Source organism: Bactrocera latifrons, unplaced genomic scaffold, assembly GCF_001853355.1.
Source record: "Bactrocera latifrons isolate USDA-ARS-PBARC rearing strain unplaced genomic scaffold, ASM185335v1 scaffold_85, whole genome shotgun sequence".
Taxonomy (NCBI): Eukaryota; Metazoa; Arthropoda; class Insecta; order Diptera; family Tephritidae; genus Bactrocera; species Bactrocera latifrons.
In genome coordinates, this window is record NW_017537545.1 from 366295 (window position 1) to 384856 (window position 18562).

At 37.8% G+C, this 18562-nt stretch overlaps 2 protein-coding genes across 7 annotated transcripts in view; one reads left to right on the forward strand and one right to left on the reverse strand.

Moving 5' to 3' along the window:
* Positions 1–18562, reverse strand: part of LOC108977199 (calcium uniporter protein, mitochondrial) — a 165365-nt gene that overhangs the window by 16812 nt on the left and 129991 nt on the right. Inside the window, exons 1-2 of one of the 2 annotated variants that reach the window (XM_018946777.1) lie at positions 6174–6306; positions 5429–5965 (exon numbers count right to left, since the gene is read on the reverse strand). The exons of the other annotated variant lie outside the window; for it this stretch is intronic. Coding sequence (XP_018802322.1) covers positions 5429–5965; positions 6174–6234 — 598 coding nt within the window. The 5' untranslated portion in view covers positions 6235–6306. Of the gene's footprint in view, positions 1–5428; positions 5966–6173; positions 6307–18562 lie in introns of those variants that run through there. 2 annotated transcript variants of the gene reach the window in all.
* Positions 1–18562, forward strand: part of LOC108977198 — a 90412-nt gene that overhangs the window by 7400 nt on the left and 64450 nt on the right. For 2 of the 5 annotated variants that reach the window (XM_018946774.1, XM_018946775.1), the window contains exons 1-2: positions 550–840; positions 10595–10736. In XM_018946774.1, the coding sequence (XP_018802319.1) occupies positions 10690–10736 (47 nt within the window). In that variant the 5' untranslated portion in view covers positions 550–840; positions 10595–10689. Of the gene's footprint in view, positions 1–549; positions 841–10594; positions 10737–18562 lie in introns of those variants that run through there. The other 3 variants (XM_018946772.1, XM_018946771.1, XM_018946773.1) reach the window with 3 other exon arrangements.

Here is an 18562-nt window from a genome sequence, read left to right on the forward strand (position 1 = left end):
GCGAACCAATGGCACGATTTCAGCAGACAAATGGGGTGGACGGACTACAAAGTGCAAATCAACGGAAGTGTAGTGACGTAAGTAGGGAACAGAACCCGAAAACCTTAAAAATGTTTGTTGTCACAAAGGAACACTTTTAAATTGCTACAATGCTCTCTAAAATTTACTTGTTAAGCTGTGGCATGCTAGTATGTGTGCGTTTGTGCTTGCAAATATAATCCTTATGGTTTGCGTTTCTTTAGGGCATCAGCTTGCGGTGCCAAGTCAATGCTTACTTATACTTATATGTACATATGTGCATATGTGAATATGCATTCTGGTGTGTGTGTGCGAGCATGCCATATGCGTGTTTAAGTGCGTGTGGTCTTCTTTGCATATCTGCGTGCAGAAGTGACTGAGGCTCGTTAATTATGGATGCAAAGCGCATACATTCGACATATATGTACATACATAAGCATGTCTACATATACATATATACATATCATATATTCACATGTATGCATGTAATGTTGTTTTTGTTCGATGTTTGCATTTCACATGAACAATTGCGACGCCGTTTGCCATTAATCAAATTAAAGGCGAATTAAATGAGTAAAGGAAAACAGCGACCCGTCAACTGAGGTTTCCCACACCCGACACTCGTCTCTTTTCAGCATTCAGTAGTGGTGGTAGTGCAGCGTGAAGTGTGAAGATTTATGCAGGTGATTTCGGAAGCACCAAAGTGCCAGTTGGCTTAGGCCTTGCCGTTTATTTTAGCAATCCCACAAGGAGCCACTGCGAAAATTCGTATAGAAAGCCACATATACTCGTAAATYAGCGACACATAATAAACGGATTGAGGTAAATGATTTAAATGTTGATCTAACATAAATTACTTAGAATATAAAAGTATCACTTCACCCTTTTAAAAGTTATCGCTTGGATGCTTTAACGTTCTACTTAAGCTTTGACCTCTCACATTCGATTTTAATTTCAGTAAAAAGTAAACGTTTTTTTTTTGGAAAAGCTCTGTTAAAAAATATTAATTTATTTCGAAAATGGTTTCGTGCTTTAAATTTAAGAACTAAAGAGAATTAAATGAACAACGAAACTCAAACTGAGAGGTTCAGAGGAGATGCAAGTTTGGATATTTTGAGTTTGGGTACTTAAGTTTTTTAAATTTTTTTAAAATGGCGTTTTTGTTTTTGAAGTTCAAGCCTCTTCTATATAAAGCGTGATTAATTTTGACGTTCCCTATTTATTACAGGGAAAATACAGAAACTGGCGCATGGCACGCGTGATATTTTGCTCCAAGGCCTAAATGGAAGTGGAATTGTCCGCATAGACTGTAGACTTTACATAACCTCTCAGAAAAAGTCTAACGGTGAGATATCACATGGTCTTGATGACCAATCGTCCAACTCAAAACATGAAATTGTCTGCTCACCGAAGTGTTCTCTCAATAAATCTGTTGATTAATGCGATGTGAGGAGTGGCACCGTCTTGTTGAAATCAAATGTCGCCGACACCACGAGCTTCAATTTGAGGCATCAAATAGTCGGTTATGATGGCGCGACAATGGTCGCCACTGACGTTTGAATGTTGGTTACGTTCTCACCGGAAATACATATAGAAATACAGCAGCTCACAAACCACACTAAACCTTTGTTTTCTTCTGGCAGATTTCGAATCTCTTCAGGTAGCCCTTGGCCTCAAATGTGGCAAATTTTCTTGTTTACATATTTATTGAGCCAGAAATTGGCCTAATCGCTAAACAAAAATTTGGCTCGAAAACGTCGGATTTTCTTGCAACTTTTCAAGAGCCCATAGAGCGAAACCATTTCGATTGGGAAGGGCAAGCGGCCTCAGTTCTTGCACAAGCTGCATTTTATACGCTTTCCTTTGTCCTTGCCTTGCCCTTTCATATGACAGTCCGGGTTGCTCTGACCGGCGAACCGACTCTCCACGGTCTTCGTTTTACACTCTCAGTTACGGCTGCTATATTTGTTTCACTGCTTGCCGGTCATGGTCTATTCGCTCGAATATTATCCAATAATGAATAGTGTGCCTCAAGATGGGTGAAGGTATTGTGTATAGTACGCTTAGTGGGCCAAATTATGTAGACCATAAATTGAGCGGAGCGCGCGAAACTTATTCTTTACAGAACGTGAATTTCCGTAATGAAGTTTAACGATTTGGCRGCTGGAGTCAAGCTTCCGCGAGATCTATGAAATGAAAAGCTATTGAGAAAAGTACCTGTACTTGGATCTACCGTTAGTAACAAGTAGTTCAATGACCCAATTGTGCTATATTCTGGTCAATTAGGATCATGCAGTCACTTTTGTTTGACAAGCGTTAACCGAGCTCACTCCAAACCGAGCCATCAGGCATTAGACAGTAAGGGGACAACAACGCACGACCCCCTTCACTAGTCTTCTCATATTAGAACTACCATGCCAAGATACATGCAGCGTCTACCAATAGAGTTGGCGTAGCTCGTGTGGTTAAATTTTGTGAGTGTATTTAGTAAGGTTTGCCATTTTTACTAGTCACGTTTCGCTTTTGAACAACGCTTGGAATTTTTCAAAGATTATTACACAAAATCATGTCTCTGGTGGATACTGTAGATTAGATAAATAAGTGAGGATAACACCGCGAAATAAAGCATATTTTCCTTCCTTTAAGTCACAACAACTCACTTTGTCCCAGCACATTGAAAAAATCTAATTGCTAGGTGCTATTGAGGCGATGTGATCCCTATTTGGAAACATGTATCTAATTGCCTCTATTCTGCGCTTACAGTCTGTTGTGCAGTCAATTATTAGGTGTTCTAGCGTTTTAGGTTCCATGTCGTAGAATCTGCAATTTGCCAATGTGGAAAGTAACAATTAGCCTGAATTTTTCTCTCGGTAGTTCGTTTACATATTTAAACCTCTTAAGGTTGTAACCATCCACTAAAATCTGGGAATGGCGCATGCCTTGGAGTTGTTGCCAATATCCCTCTCTGCACACTCCTTCATTTTTACGGATCAGCAACTTTATGCTATGGGGACTAACCGCAATGAACGGTTTGGTTCTACCATGTTCATTTCCGCCTATAACTTCATTTCATTATGGCATTCAGATAAGGTGCACTTCGTTACGATTTGATAGCTGATTGGGCGTCATCTAAGCCCAATTCTGCCTTAATGGCTTCGTCAACAAACAAAATTGCAGTTTGTGGTTTGGTGGCATCAACATGTCTGATGCCTTTTGTAAAGTGGAAATGCTGCAACCTTCAAAAGCAAGCACTATAATCGATGACCACCGACATTTTTTTCCCGGAGTTTGATGAAATCGGCGAGGGCGATCTATATTTCCAATAAGAAGGTGCGCCTTTTCCTGTTTAACGTCTAAACTTTTGGGTAAACAGTCTGGCTTGTGCTCGGGTGAGATATATACAAACGGAGTCGTGGTGGCAATTTATCCGACCTTTCGTTGAAACCGTAAATGGCTGAAAATTGTCTGCTTAATAAAAAAATATAGAACACATCTTGACCAAATTCGTGTTTATGTCCTACATCACGTCATTCTTGTTGGTAGACCCATATATAAGTAATGCAAATTCGGGCAGTCCGACAGGTTTGAAAATGGTAGACACAAGACGAGCTCGCAGGATGTTTGCGAGTAATTCAAGTAGGGTTTCGAAACGTTTAAAAGCAGTCTGATAGATTAAAAAACAAATATTTTGTGTGTTAAGAGGCATTGAAAAACTATTTATATTTCAGAAATAAGCATTGTGAATAGTAATGAAAATGAATCCATTACGACAATCCTAATTTCGAAATATCATATGTAAAACCTAGCCARCCAGCCAAATCAACGAAACTAAAGTGATCCGTATTTGGTGGGCTCAGAAAGGCGTGCTATATTATAAGCTAAAAAACCGGGTGAAACCATTAATTGGGAACGCTATCGACAACATCTCTTCAAATTGAAGCGAGCAATTACTGAAAAATGTCGATTGATCTCACGTTGCAAGACTGGCTAAAATTTATATCGCAAACAGCGGTTGGGAAGTTTTGTCCCAACCGCCCTACAACCCAGACCCAGCCCCTTTTTGACCACTATTTATTTAGGCAGATGCAAAAGGCCTTCACTGGAGAATAGGGTAGCAAAAATTGGTTTGATGCATTCGCACGAATGGCTATGAGCAAAAAATAGTAAGATTTTGTTCATAATTTTAAAATTTTTAATTTATTTTTAAAAATTTATTCGTTTCCCTTCACCTTAATGTGCCAACGTTTTCTTTAATTCTCGAAAAAGTTGTTAAAGTGTTTTTCCCGCGTGTAGCGATTCACGTTTAACATCTTCAATTGACTCAAAACGGTTTGCCCGGAGCGGTTGCTTGAGTTTGCTGAAGTAACATGAAACTCAATCAGGCGAATACGGTGGTTGCGGCACGATATTGGCTGAAAATTTGGCAAAAGACTCAGTGCAGTTAGCAACGGTGCATTATGGTGGTGCAAAAACCAAGAGTTGTCGTCCATAATTCCATATTTTTATGAATAGCTTTGCGCAAACGACGCATAACATTCAAATTGTATTTCTTGTTGACAGTTTGGCTCGTCGAAAGGAATTTGGAGTGCATCACACCTCGATAATCCAAGAAAACAATCAACACAACCATGATTTTTGATCTGCTTTGACAAGGTTTTTAGATGGATGGCCGTCCTGGACGTGGATTGTCGTCAACGCGTTCTCAACCCTCTTTGAATGATTTGTACCAATCAAAAAACTTTGCTCGCGAAAAAAATTATCGGCAAAGCCTTTTCCAACATCATAAAGCTTTCGGAACCAGAAATTTGATTCCGCATACTAAATTTATTTGGAACTTCTTTGTTGAATAATATCACTGATCGCTAAAATCCTTGAATACACTTTATGTACTTTAGAAATATAAAAGTATACTAAACAATAAGGATTATTTTGATGTGATATCTGGCACAGATGTCATTGGAAGTCTTACCAACCAAATGGATATTTGCACGAATTTCAAATTAAAAAGCCTTACTATTTGCCCACAGTAGTAGTTATACTTGTAGATTTGATAGCACACAAATGGAACAAATTGACTACAAGAGATTCAATAGTATTAAGAATCAGCAGTGGTCTTCTTTTTTACAAGAGTGGAATGTCATCGAGGTTTTTCAAGAAATATTTGTTTTACGTTCCTAAAGCATTAATGCGCAAAACAAGGTTTATATATATATACAATATATCTACACTAAAAAAATCTATCCTGAAAGAAATTATAGAGAAATCAATTTTAACACCATGTATTATAATAAAGTAATACCTTAAATTATTTAAGTTATTTAACCAGATATTGTTCATACTTAACATATAGTTAATTACACACAATTATGCTTCCCTCCATATATTCAATAGGGGTTAGCAACCTGCTTACCCTTGTTGTGTGCCCCCACATTTTCAGTTGAATGTGTTTTGTTGGAATGATGTGAATCATCGTCGTCACCATCATTTTCACCGCCACTAGCATTACCTGTGCCGCACTCTTTAGGACTTTGAGTAGAAGACGCCGAACTCACGGTACTGTGTTGAACTTCATAATTTGGGTCCTTGGCATGAAGCTCAACATTGTCAATTTCGTGCTTTGTTGTTGCTTGGTTGGATGAGCGATTTTGGTACATAAGCGGAGTGATTTCTAGTTGTTCTTCACTGGCTTGTTCTTTTGCAAGTTGATGATCTGTATCACTATGTTCTGTTGCGCTCTCGCTGTTTATTATTTTCTCCTCGTCCGCTGTTGCAACAAGCTCGTACGCCTGCGTATCTGTTGAAATGTGAGTTGTAGGCTTTCCTGCCTTAAGCCGTAGATAGCTTTGTAAACGCTGCACCAACACATCCTTTTTGCCGACGGGGCTCAAGCCATGCGCACGCAGCTGGGTGCGTAACTGTGATATTTTCAGCGTCGTGATATCCCCCTCTTCATTGATGAAGCAAAAGAACACGCGCAAAATGTACGAGTATGTAGACGTGAATGTTTTGGCATGAGTGTAGTTGATATTACATAAATATATAAAATAATAAAAAGAAAATTGTTAACCTTGTATGGTGATGAGCAATGGAAGCGCGCGCTCGGCACCGCTAGTGTGGACCACTAGCAGCTGAAAGCTGCAGCAGATTTATCGTACCTTTAGAGAGAGTCTCATCTGCTTTAAGCAAGTGATGTGGTTTGAAATTTTGTGTTTGCATGCTTTTTGCTAAGAGGTTGCTCTCTTTGGCGGATGGCTCTGCATTTTCATTTGCAGTTTCACTCTTGCCTTTGAACGAAACATAAAAGAAGAAACAGAAGAAAGAAAAGAGGAGTATAATTTTGAAGAAATGCAAAAATAACTAAAGTGGGGTGCAAGTATTCACATAACGTACGGGGAAACTGAAAGCGGGTGCGTTCGGGTTTAGTACATTGATGTGAATTTATTCAAATGGAAAATGAATTCGATGGGCATCAAACCGAAGGTTAATTAATGAGGTGGGATGCGATGTGTTAAACTTTTCTCTAATGAACAGTTAATTATCTTTATGAAAAAATTTGGTGGGAATGAAAATGAGATGAAAACAAGGATGTGTGATCGAATTATTTTGTGAAACAGAAAACAATCATATTTAAATAACTTAATTATACTAAATTCCTTAGTGATTGGTGCAGTTAGTAATACAATTTTCTACCAAAAATTTATTAATATTCATTTATTACACAATAATGCTATTTGCGTTTCATCAGGATATTGGGGGTGCCCTATATTGAAGGCTGGTTATACATAAATTATTAAATTAATTTTTTTATTATCTAAATTCTTATTATTAACTTATTAATGTTATAATGTTTATCTTGATTGAGAGATCGTGCCACAAAAATGTCTTTCCTTGCTTTAGTGGGCAAACATTAATTTGAATACTATTAAATTTTCATGATATGCTATCTAGTATTTCTCAAGTCATTGGTCTCAAAGTGATGCTAGTTCTACTATTTTTGTTGATATAAATTCGATAGGTGTAACTGATAATTCGACCCAGCGAATTCAGTGACCGACTACTGATTTGTTGAATTTAGAGGCAGTAAAAATAGAGAAAATCATCTTATGTTCTGCCCAATTCACAAAAAGGAGGGCACCAAAATCTGCGAGCACTACCCCGGGGATACGCCTCCTCAATCTCACATATAGTATAATGTTCAATCGAGCGTTAAATATAGGTATTAAAGCCCACCGCCAGCAAATTGATTGGACAATATCAGTCTGACTTCAGGCCTGCAAAATCAACAACTAACCAGATATTCACCATCCGCCAAATCTTAGAATAGACCCGTGAAAAGAGGATCGACACACAACACCTGCTACTCGATTTCAAGGCTGCTTTCGAAAGTGCGAAAAGAAACTGCTTTATGGCGCTAAGTCTGAATTTGGTATTCTCGCAAAAACATATGCGGCTGTGTAAACTGACGTTGAGCAATACCAATAAGCTCCGTTAGGATCGAGGAAGACTTCTCTGAGCCGTTCGATACCGAACGAGCTTTTAGACACGGCTAACGCTTATCGTGGGATTTTTTTAATCTTCTGCTGGAGAGAATAATTTGAGCTGAATAGAGAAAGTACAATCCGCTACAACAGTGTAGAACTGTTGGCGTTCACCGTTGGCATAGATATCATTTGCCAAAACAGTTCTGATTTCTCCAGATTGGACAAAGGAGCGAAGCAAAAGGGTTTGTTAGTGACCGAAGGTAAGACGAAATATCTTCTACCATAAAAAAAAGCAGTCATCGCATTCGCGTCTCGCGATGGTCACTGTTGACAGTCAACTTTGACAGTAATTTCGTCTATTTTGAAACCAGAATCAAAGGTTCTGGAAGATTTATGGTCCTTTACGCATTGGCGAACTTGGTTGAACGACGACTTGTATGAGCTACACGACGGCAATGACAAAGTTCAGCGAATTAAGAGACAGCGATACGCTGGCTAATTCATGCTGTCCGAATGTATGAGCACACTCCAGTTTTGAGAGTATTCGATGCAGGACTCGCCGGGATTAGTTGAGGAAAAGGTAGACCTCCACTCCATTGGAAAGACCTTGTGGAGAAGTACTTCTCTCCCTTGGATTCTGCAATTGCCTCCAAATAGTGAAAAGGAAGAACGACTGGCGCGCTGTTGTATACGCTATATCCGAGTAAGCGGTGTCTACGTCAATGTTGAAGAAGAAGAAAATCAATATAAAATAAGGCAAAAATTTGCACCGAAAACAATGAATCTAATAGACGTTCAAAAGGCCTTGTTATCATATGAAAAGTCAAAGAATTTCACGAAATCATTTTGGATGACCACAAAATGAAATTGATCGAGAAAGTGGACTCAGTCATAATTTACGAACATGGCGGGCTTTAATGTTTGGGAAAGCGAATTTGCTGCGCAAAGTAAATCCCGCAAGAGCTCTCAAACGATGAAAAACATTAACTCGATAATGTTGAATTATATTAAACCCCAAAGTTTTATGTCGGTATGTGACAATGCGGTGAAATATGGCGCCAATTTTCACTCCGATCCTAATCGAAGCCAATGATAAATTGTACGTTTTGAGAGAGGGGTAAACTGTCAGCAAGAGGATCGGAACCAAGCAATTTTATATATACATATATTATGACATATTCGGCGTAAGTTTTTTTTGAAATATGAAAATCATATATTTATATCAAGCAAAAAAAAAATGTTCCCTGGTTTTCATTAAAGCACTTCCCATACAATCACCGATCATATGAAGGAAAGTCTGTTATATGGGGGCTAGATAAAGATAAACTGTTATGAGTAAAATATGTTCTGTAATTTTCATTTAGATAACTCAAATATAGGCCGATATATCCAGCATAAAGTCACCTGGAAGTTCAAAAAACTTTATATTAGGTATACTAAGAGGAGTATACCTGTAGACCCCATTAAACCTATTTTCGATGCAAAGAACCACTATTGTCATGAAAAGATTTTGTCTGAGTTTAAATTGAATATCTCACGCATTGATCGAGTCAATTATAGATATCCACACATTCGGTAAATAGCGGCTTGAACAATATTTTGTGAATTTGGACAATTTTTGGTCATAAGGTGGCATACACTAAAGACATTATCCATGCAAAGCTTTATCCCGTTAAATTAATTGCTACTTGATTTATGTCCTGGGAAAGGGAACCTTCAAGTGGAACTTAAAATTGTGTTATATGGGAAGCAGGCGTGGTTGTAGTCCGATTTCCCTTTTTTTCGTATTGTGATAGAGAAATATAAGAAGAATCATACGTACTACATTTAGTCGAAATCGGTTAGTCGGGTAACGAGATATGTGATTTCACCAAAAAGTGGGGTGCGCCAGTGCTCATCGTCCAATATTTACACCGACTCTTATAGAAACCTCTCAAGCCGTATTTGAGGTAATATTTAATGTCTCTGGGGTATGATATGTATGTATATTAAACTGATTGGAGGGCGGGTCAACGCCCGCTATTTCATACTTTTTTGTCCACAGGTTCCCCCTTTCCACTGTCCCCTGTGGCAAATTACAGTTTTATATCTTAATTAAGCACTTAGTTATGGCACTTTGTAAGTTTTTGATTAATGGCGATTTATGGACGTAGCAGTAGTCCGATTACGCCCATCTACGATTTTTTCTACTAAGGAACCCGCATACCAATTTCATCAAAATATCTTGTTTTTTTTCTCAAGTTACAGCTTGCACGGACGACAGGGCAGACAGGCCGTCAATTGGATTTCCTCTTTTATCGTCATCCTGATCGTTTATATATATAAAATACTGTCTCTATCTCTCTTAGTTTTAGGTGATACGACAAATTAGTGAACGAAACTACAATTGATTCACCAGAAGCTGCAGTACCTCGTTTGAGATATTATTAGGCAATTAAGTACTTGCTACTTGCTTCTGCCTATGGCGTATGATTTTGGTCGTGAAAACTTTGCCTTTAGGAAAACTAGTGAAAATCAGCTATTCCTAAGTTTTATCAATAGGGAGGCGGAGGCTTTATACCAGCGTTGCATTAAATTACCTTCAAAGTGGCAAAAAGATGTCGAACAAAACGGTGCATATTTCATTTAAATCTGTTAATTCTAACTATGCTAAAAAACTTATTTATATCGTTTACTGCAAAACTAATGCATTTTCTTAATAGTTTTTGGTATGACATGTCGTATGAGCAATACCTGTATATGCAGGCTTATAGAGTAGTTGAACACCGCATCATTTAAAATTATAACTATTGAAAAAACCCTCGAAGTTTTACAACTTAACAAATGGTTTAAAAAACTCATAAAAAGTATAGAGTAAGGCTTAAAAAACGAGACTTTTACACAGTTGCAATTTTTGGTTGTAAAATAAAAATTTCGGCTTTCTTATGGTCATCAGCATTTTTGACTTGTCTTTGGAAAATACTATATGAAAGTTTGATTCGTTTATTGGACTAGAAAAAACTTAACAGAAAACTGTAAAAAGCCAAATAAATACATATTATTTAAATCGCATATTTATTTTTAAGAGTTAAAATTTAAAATTTTATTCTTCACAGCGTGGCCTGTTGTTTCTACGAGTGTTACGAATTGACTTTTATCAACAGCCAAAATAGGTTCGGGTCAGAGTCACAGCCTGTGCTATGGCGGCACAATGGGTAATGGCTATTTTCGAACGTCACAAACGCGCAAGGACAAGCGGTAAGTGGAGAAGTTTTTGAGAAATATTCACATATTTATATCCATTGTTTCAAAAGATTTAGAAATATATATAACATTTATTTTCGAATTCATATTACTTTGACTATGCAAACTGTTAGCATTTGTTAACCATTGCCTCATATCCAAACATTTTTCACCTGATTTACTCACTCGCAAAATCGACTTTCAAACAAACACTCGTAACTTTATTGAAATACACAAGCAGTTCGTGCAACTTGAAGAGGTTTATATTATTTTTTGGTATGCAGTAACATGTGTCAAATGGCTTAGAACCTCGTCTGGAGGATTAGAGTGACACGGCGGACTGATATGATCGTGTATCCGGTGTTGTGAAGTGAGTAAATCCTTTTCACCGGAGCAGTTACAATACACTTGAGCAAGTACGAGAAGCATAGGGAAAAATTACGCGGAAATGGCGAATTCAAATGCACTGATGTGCGTATAAATGCAATTTTTTGTATATAGGGATGGGGGTTTTAAATAAAAAAATATTTAAGATGCCATCTTTTTAAATAAATATCGTTTTTAGCTTTAGACTTTCCCAGTCTTACCTTTGCGATGTGATTGCTTATATGTATATCTAGTCTCAACAAGCATGAAAGTGACCACTAAACCTAGAACTTGAGAGAATGGTGGGATTAAAGTAAAATGAGTAAAACCTGTTTTAGTTGTAAGCATGTAACTGCGTTTAAAAAATTTAAAAAATATTCTTCTATCTAACGGGTGATCCAAGTAGTAGTCGTTTTTGACAGATCACACGTGAGTCGTTTCAAGCCGTCATGTTATTTTTGTTCATTATTGTTCGGCATTTCATAGTGGAGAGAGAGAACAAAGTTTACAAATCGTAAAGAATGTGTTTCGCGCACTTCGTTCAACTTACGGTCAACATAATAATAAGAGACAGCATTCATTATTTCATAATATTCAGGCGAATAACCTAGGTCCAGCACGCAGTGATGAAAATATAGCAGTCGTAGCTGAGAGTGTACACAAAGACAGTGGAGAGTTGATTCGGCCCTTAAATTGAAAATGTGCAAAAACAGTTTGAAATCGCTCAAAGTTTCCAAGCGACATCGTTTCGCTCTATGGCTTTTAAAAAGTTCCAAGAAGATCTGACGTTTTCGAGCCAAATATTGTTCAGCGATGGGGGCCATTTTTGGCTCAATGGGTATGTAAAGAAGCAAAAGTGCCGCATTTGGGAGAAGAACAACCCGATGCGTTTCAAAGGCTGCTTTTTTAATCCAGGAAAGAAAACGGTTTGGTGTGCCGCTGGACTCATCGGACCACATTTCTTTAAAAGTGATGCCGGTGAGAACATAACCGTCAATGGCCTGATGCCTCAAATTAAGCCTCTTGATCTCGGCGACAGTTGGTTTTAACAAGACGGCGCCACTTCCCACACATCGTATCAATCAATGAATTTCTTTAGGCAACACTTCCCTGAGAGGATATGTAAAGTCAAAAGGTCTATGCGGACAATCCCGCTCCGATTCAGGCTTTGGATCCAAACATCACATGTGTCATTCGTTACCAATCGACATGCTCGAACGAGTCTTCGCAAGTTGGACTTAATAGATGGACCATCTGAATATTTGAAAAAGATAATCTTCAAAAGTAAATTCCAAAGAACGTTCTTTCGAATGATAATAAACATTCAATATGAAATTTGAGGTCTCTGTGTTTTTTATTTTAAAATATAGGCAATCTCGAAATGGGTAATCTATAGGACTGCTATAATATCCTTCCTGATAATCTATTGGTTCCCCTAGAATGGAAAATGTGCATTCTCACAGACTCCATAAAATGCTCACTGAAGAGGATATTACTGCTATGGAGCTGCGTATTGAAGGAACCCTTATGAATCCATCTGCCATAGCGCGTACCAATCAGAGTCCATCCGTTTATGGAAGAGTTGAAGGAAGATTCTTGGTTTGCGGGTTTATAAAATCGTTCCGTGACTTGGGCACAAAACGAGATGGCCATCGACCCCGATTTTCGAAAAAAATTCGTTTCGCAATTAAGTTCACTTTTGGTTAAATGGGTACTTAATTAATTCACAAGCCATTGTTGAAATGTTATTCCTAGTGTGCTCTATGTGCGAAGGTAATCATTTGTTCATATTATGTATAATATTTCTTCAAAAATGAACGCAGCTATAATGTTGCGTTGAGTGTCGAGCTGTGGATGTTAATGCCGACGACCCTTGGTTCTAACAAGACCGCGCTCTATACATATGCCTTCGACTGGACGTTTTTCAACATATTCTCGACACATTACCAAAAAAAATACTGATATTCTTCCATGCTTCAGATCCTCTTCTTTTCTTATCCAAAAGCTTTGAAGACTTGCCATAGCATTCCTTGAGACAATCGTTATTATTGGAAATTTCTCCAACAATTTTACTATGAGATTTATCTCTTTAAAGAAAATACTGACTTTTCGAGTGTAGTTACAAAAACCTACTAAATTGTATATAAGCAACTAAGAAGCGAAGTACTCATGCGTCTAATACGCTAACAGAAGTAGTGAAATAGTTTCAGATTGAGAGAGATACTTCGATTTTTCTTATGCAATTTACATACCATATAGTTAGGGGCGAGGTATTTGTGTGTGTGCATATGCATGTGTATATGTGCATGTCTAAATGAGTATGCTTATGAGAATGCCAATGAAAGTCACGTTCCAGCTTTTTATTGTATCTACTATTGCTTACGGTTGCATACAAATGGCATTCTTAAAGCTTGCAATGTCGATTTCCTCGTATTTGTGCTGGTGTTTGTATGAGTGTATAACCGAATGCATATGTAAGTGTTTTGCTTCGAATGGAAAACGAGGATTATACATATTTACACACATACACGCATACATATATTCAGTACAGACAAAATTAGCCCCAATTCGATTCCGTTTTCGTTTTCGAAATTTAGAAAACTCTTCTCCAGTCGACCTTCCTTGTTAGGCATTTTGATTGTGTTTAAGTATACAAATATAACAGTTAAACACCAGATAACACCACATATATTTGTGCGTGTTCGCTTATGAAGCTACATTTAACATTTACCTACATCTGCGGTCTGTGGTAAGGCTGCATTAGACACAACTATTTCGGACGTCACTTACCTGTAAAAGAAGAAAAAAGAAATGATCAAAGTTAGTGATTTAATTGCTCTATGTAATTATATTGGAATTTTACATAACATATGTTATTAAATATTTTTGTACTGTGCAAATGACAGCTCTCAGGAAAGCTGAGGGGACTCTAAAGAATTGCAATTTATTTCGAGCTTCGGATTTAAGTTTAATGAAAAAGCTATTTCAATTAGTTTTATATGAAAGAACCGAGCATCCGCATCTTATCCATTTGAAGCGAATATTATATCAGCACATATGCTCAGCGACTTCTGAAGTCCAGTAAAAAGAAATCCATTACTTTTGCATTACATTGAATGTTTCATTTAGTTTTATTAGTCAGAATTATTTGATTTGGTAAAATATGAACCGTTTTGTTCGATAACACATTAGCATTTTGAATGTGATAATAATAATAATAAAACTGGGGCAGTCGATTTTCATAAGCTTTCTTTTAGGCGAATTTTTCACCAAAGCAATTATTCGCCAAAGCAGCAACCACTATTAAATACCTGATGCCATTTTATGCCTAATCTAGAATGCATAAAATGATGAAACACTCTCCTAGTGCCTATATTTTGGGCGATTGTTTGAGATGGCGCAATTGTTGACGATACACATCCGAATGAAGAGTTTGATTGTATGAGAGCAGCACATAATAGACGATTCCCTGATAATCTCACTAAACACAAAGCAAACCCTTCAAAGTAGCCAACACCGGTTTTGCAGCAATGTGACGCTTCAGAAATGGATCGTTGCCATTCAACAAATAACAAATCGCGGATTGTAATTTGATTGATGAGCCCATCATATATCGAACTGTTTATGTTCTGTCTAATTTATATGGTACCAAAATGTTCTTAGTACCATGTTTAGCACCTGCGCAGTCTAAACAGTGCCTACAGCGGTAGAATTCGGCGAGTTCTAATATTGCAAATTATAAGAATGGAATTGACCAACCAAAATTGCGTACTATTGACTGCTACGGTATCAGAATCATAAATAATAAAATCCACATTTTCAACTACCCTAACTTTTTAGAAACAGTGAATGGAATTGAAATGATTCTGTACATTTTTTTTAGATATTTTTCTTGAGTTTTGGATATATCGCTGAATCAGTGCACTGCTATGGAGCGAATGATCTAAAACAAGGGTGTTACCGCCAAAACTCTCCTGCGTTTGTCTCTAAAAACAGGCAAAAATCTTACTTATCACAATCATAGCACAATATATGATGACGTGCGCTGGCGCCATCTGGTTTTAAGTGGCACACTCGAAACTAACAGGGTAACTAACCTTTATCTATTGACTACTGGCTGGCATTGATAATATACGTATAGTTTTGAGTTGAGAGACTTATTTGTCTTTATAAGAATTATGTAGGTGAATTTTTTACTAATGTTTCGGAGTAAATGCACTCTGATCTAGATTATGGAAAGCTCTACTTTACAGAGAGGCTCATGTAAAATTACTTTTGCGATATCTCCAGACATGTAATTTATCTAGAAGAAATCTTAAATTTTCACTGAGACACGGCACTTCTCATTTACTGAAAACCGACAGTTTCGTTTGCTGCGTACGTAAGAAACTTGAAATGCCGCCCTTCTTTTACACGCAGTTGCTGACGAGAGAGCAGGAGTGCAAGTCGAGTAGAAAATCGTTCGACTGTCTGTTGTGATTATAGCTTTTCGACGTCGAAACTTCTTTGTATTTGTTAGCGTGTGCGTTTTTTGCTGTATGTACGCGGTTGCGTATCTTACTTGCAACAAGATAGTGGGCCGAATCGATATCGGACCTCGGGGCGTACGCACGTTTAAAACACTGTTTCCGTCTATTATAACATGATCGATCACCAGGTAGCTTGGTGATTTTTTCTATGCTGGAATCTAGTACTACAGCTAACCATATTTCAGACCCCGGCGAAGTCGATCAGCCTCAATCAATTCGTGACTGAATGTACCGAACGTTGTGACAAAGATACCTGCTTTGACCACCCTGGCGTTAAAGTCGCCAAGCACGATTTTGACATCGTGACGCGGGCATTTCACAAAGGTGCGCTCCAAGCGCTCTTCGAAAGCATCTTTGGTTACATCGTCGTTCTTTTCCATTTGCAGCCTTTACTTTTACTTGGACATCAACCAGATGGGCAGCGGCACCTTCCTAATTAAGGGACCGGACATTTCAGTTGCATGTCCTGAAAGCGTACGTTTTAATACGCTTGCAGTGGTGTGTCTATCAGCCAAGGGTGTTGTTTCCTTTTCATTGGGGGCGGTTTTTACGCGGTCTCAAACACAACGCACAACCTTTTTCAGTTTAGCTCGCTATCAAATGGATGTTCTTTGGCTACCCTCAGTATACTTGATCTAAGACCAAAGTTGATTTCATTAATTGCTAATATCGCATAAATGGTGAATAATTGGCTTCAAACCTTAATCGTTAAAAATTATCAGGAATTGGAGTACTTATTTTCACTCAATTATAGTAGGAATTATTGTAGATAAACTTAAGATCCTCTCATCTATATGAAAGCTAGTTCAAACCAGGCTACTAATGCGATTAAGTTGCAGAGTCTGATAAAAAAAATATTATCTTGTGAAAATTGTGTTTATTTGCACAATGTCTGAAAATAAGTGTGAAATATGACTTCTAATATCCATTAATAATCAAACTCGAAGGCACCATTCTCAGCAAAGGAATGCACTAGAACGCATCACCATCAGCTACAGAGTTTCACATGCATTAAAATATACGCATGCATACATACATACATAGATACATATACCAATATAGAAAGAGAGAGAGAGTGTCTTTTACAGGCTTGCCAGAAAGTTGTCACTACCCATTGTCCTGCATGAAAAGTTTGCCTTCACCAGCACATTTCAGCAGCGACGTCAACCGAAATGCAAATTTTCGCTCAACTGACCAGCAACTGGCAAATGAGTTTACAATGGTCTACTGCGTCGAAATAAATTCCATCAATTTTGGGTTTTTTGTTCATTTCAGCCTTAGTTTATGTTAAATGGGACATACAATGATAATGCAGAAACCAAGGACCAACAGCCACAAAGGGACAGGGATCAAAGTTTCAATTGAATGCCGCAAAATGTAAAAATAAAATACTTTTGTCACGTGAAATAATGTTTAAGTACAGCAAATTTACGCTATGTTGAACCTCAGCGACTACAAAATGAACAAAAAATAGTAAAAAAATTAAAACCAGCTGCAATTACTTCGGCAACTTAGATGAATCAGTTGTAATAGCGTGACAAGTTGTTTTGACGTTTATAACACGCCCAAAACTATGCTTCACTTATTCACTAGCAAAAAGCAGCAACCGAAAATTGCATTGTAATCGGCACTTTTAGGCAACTTTTTGCAAAAAACATCAAACGCATATTAGTGCGGCGCAATCTACGCACCTACTTTCGGAAGATTTCTTTCTCTCGCATCCTTTGTCGCTGCCGATAGATAGCCTAGAAGAGCATTCGCTGCACGTTCGACAAGTTCAATTAACTTGTGGCCAATAGCAGGCATCAGCATTCAGAACGGGACGCTTTCGACAAAGGCGCCTTTGTTCGATGGGGAAACACAAATGGCAGTGCATAAATTGAAAGCTCAATTGTTGGCTAAAACAATGGCGCACATGGCAAATGACCGAACTCGAGCAAATTTCAGCATTTTCACACAAGCTGTTTAATAAGCCAAACTTGTCGATGGCAAATAAGAAACATATCCAAGCAGGTGCGTATGCGTGTTGGAATATCTGATCGCAGAATAGAGTCGATAAAATAGGAAATATTTAGACAATGTTGTATAGCAAAAATTCTAAATGGTATTCTGAATATAGTAGTAAGCAAATGACGAGAATATTAGATAGTATATTAGTACGTAGATGATTTTTGAAAAGAAAAAAATCTTGGGATGAAACCCATCGAAAACGAAATATTATATTTTTCTTTACATTAAAGGAAAAGATAAATGTGTTTGTCGATATTAACATTTTAATTTAGAAGCTAGACATGATTATAAATTTGGATTAGAAATTTGGTTGCAAGCGTTTAACGTTCAGTGTGTTTAACATCTTTACCTGCTGAGGACAGCCTTACCTCACGGCGCTCAAAAGCACAGCGGATTAAATCAATGCGTTGATCAGCGTCAGGCATTTTCAGCACCAATTGACAGTGCGGAATGAACACAATATCCACCTTGGTAGGGTTCGAGGCCCATCTAAAAATTCTGCCGTATTTTGGGTTCGGCAACCGATTGCAATGCAACACCACATTCAACTGACAAAGTGTTAGTTCTTCCCACATTAGGGTTTAACCACAACTACTACTATACTTCCCGAGGGGTTAGTCCGCATAAGCAGGTGGGAACTCCAAGGACTCCTGCTATCCGTGGTACCAGAATTAAGTCTCCGGTCAGACTAGTAGCTGAAACTATTACCAGTTGAGCTTGCATATTGCTTTGGATTGCTGACCAGGGATAGGACCCCATACACACATTACACGTACACAACATTCGCACAAGAAAACTAATTCTTCTCAGTTAAACGCCTATGCCGTCTAAATAATTCACACGCAAACGACCCTAGCTGTTCTGCATATCGAATAATGGAGATCGCACCACTAAGATTTAAACGTCCATCAGTCCAACTGTGGGGATTAAACCCCA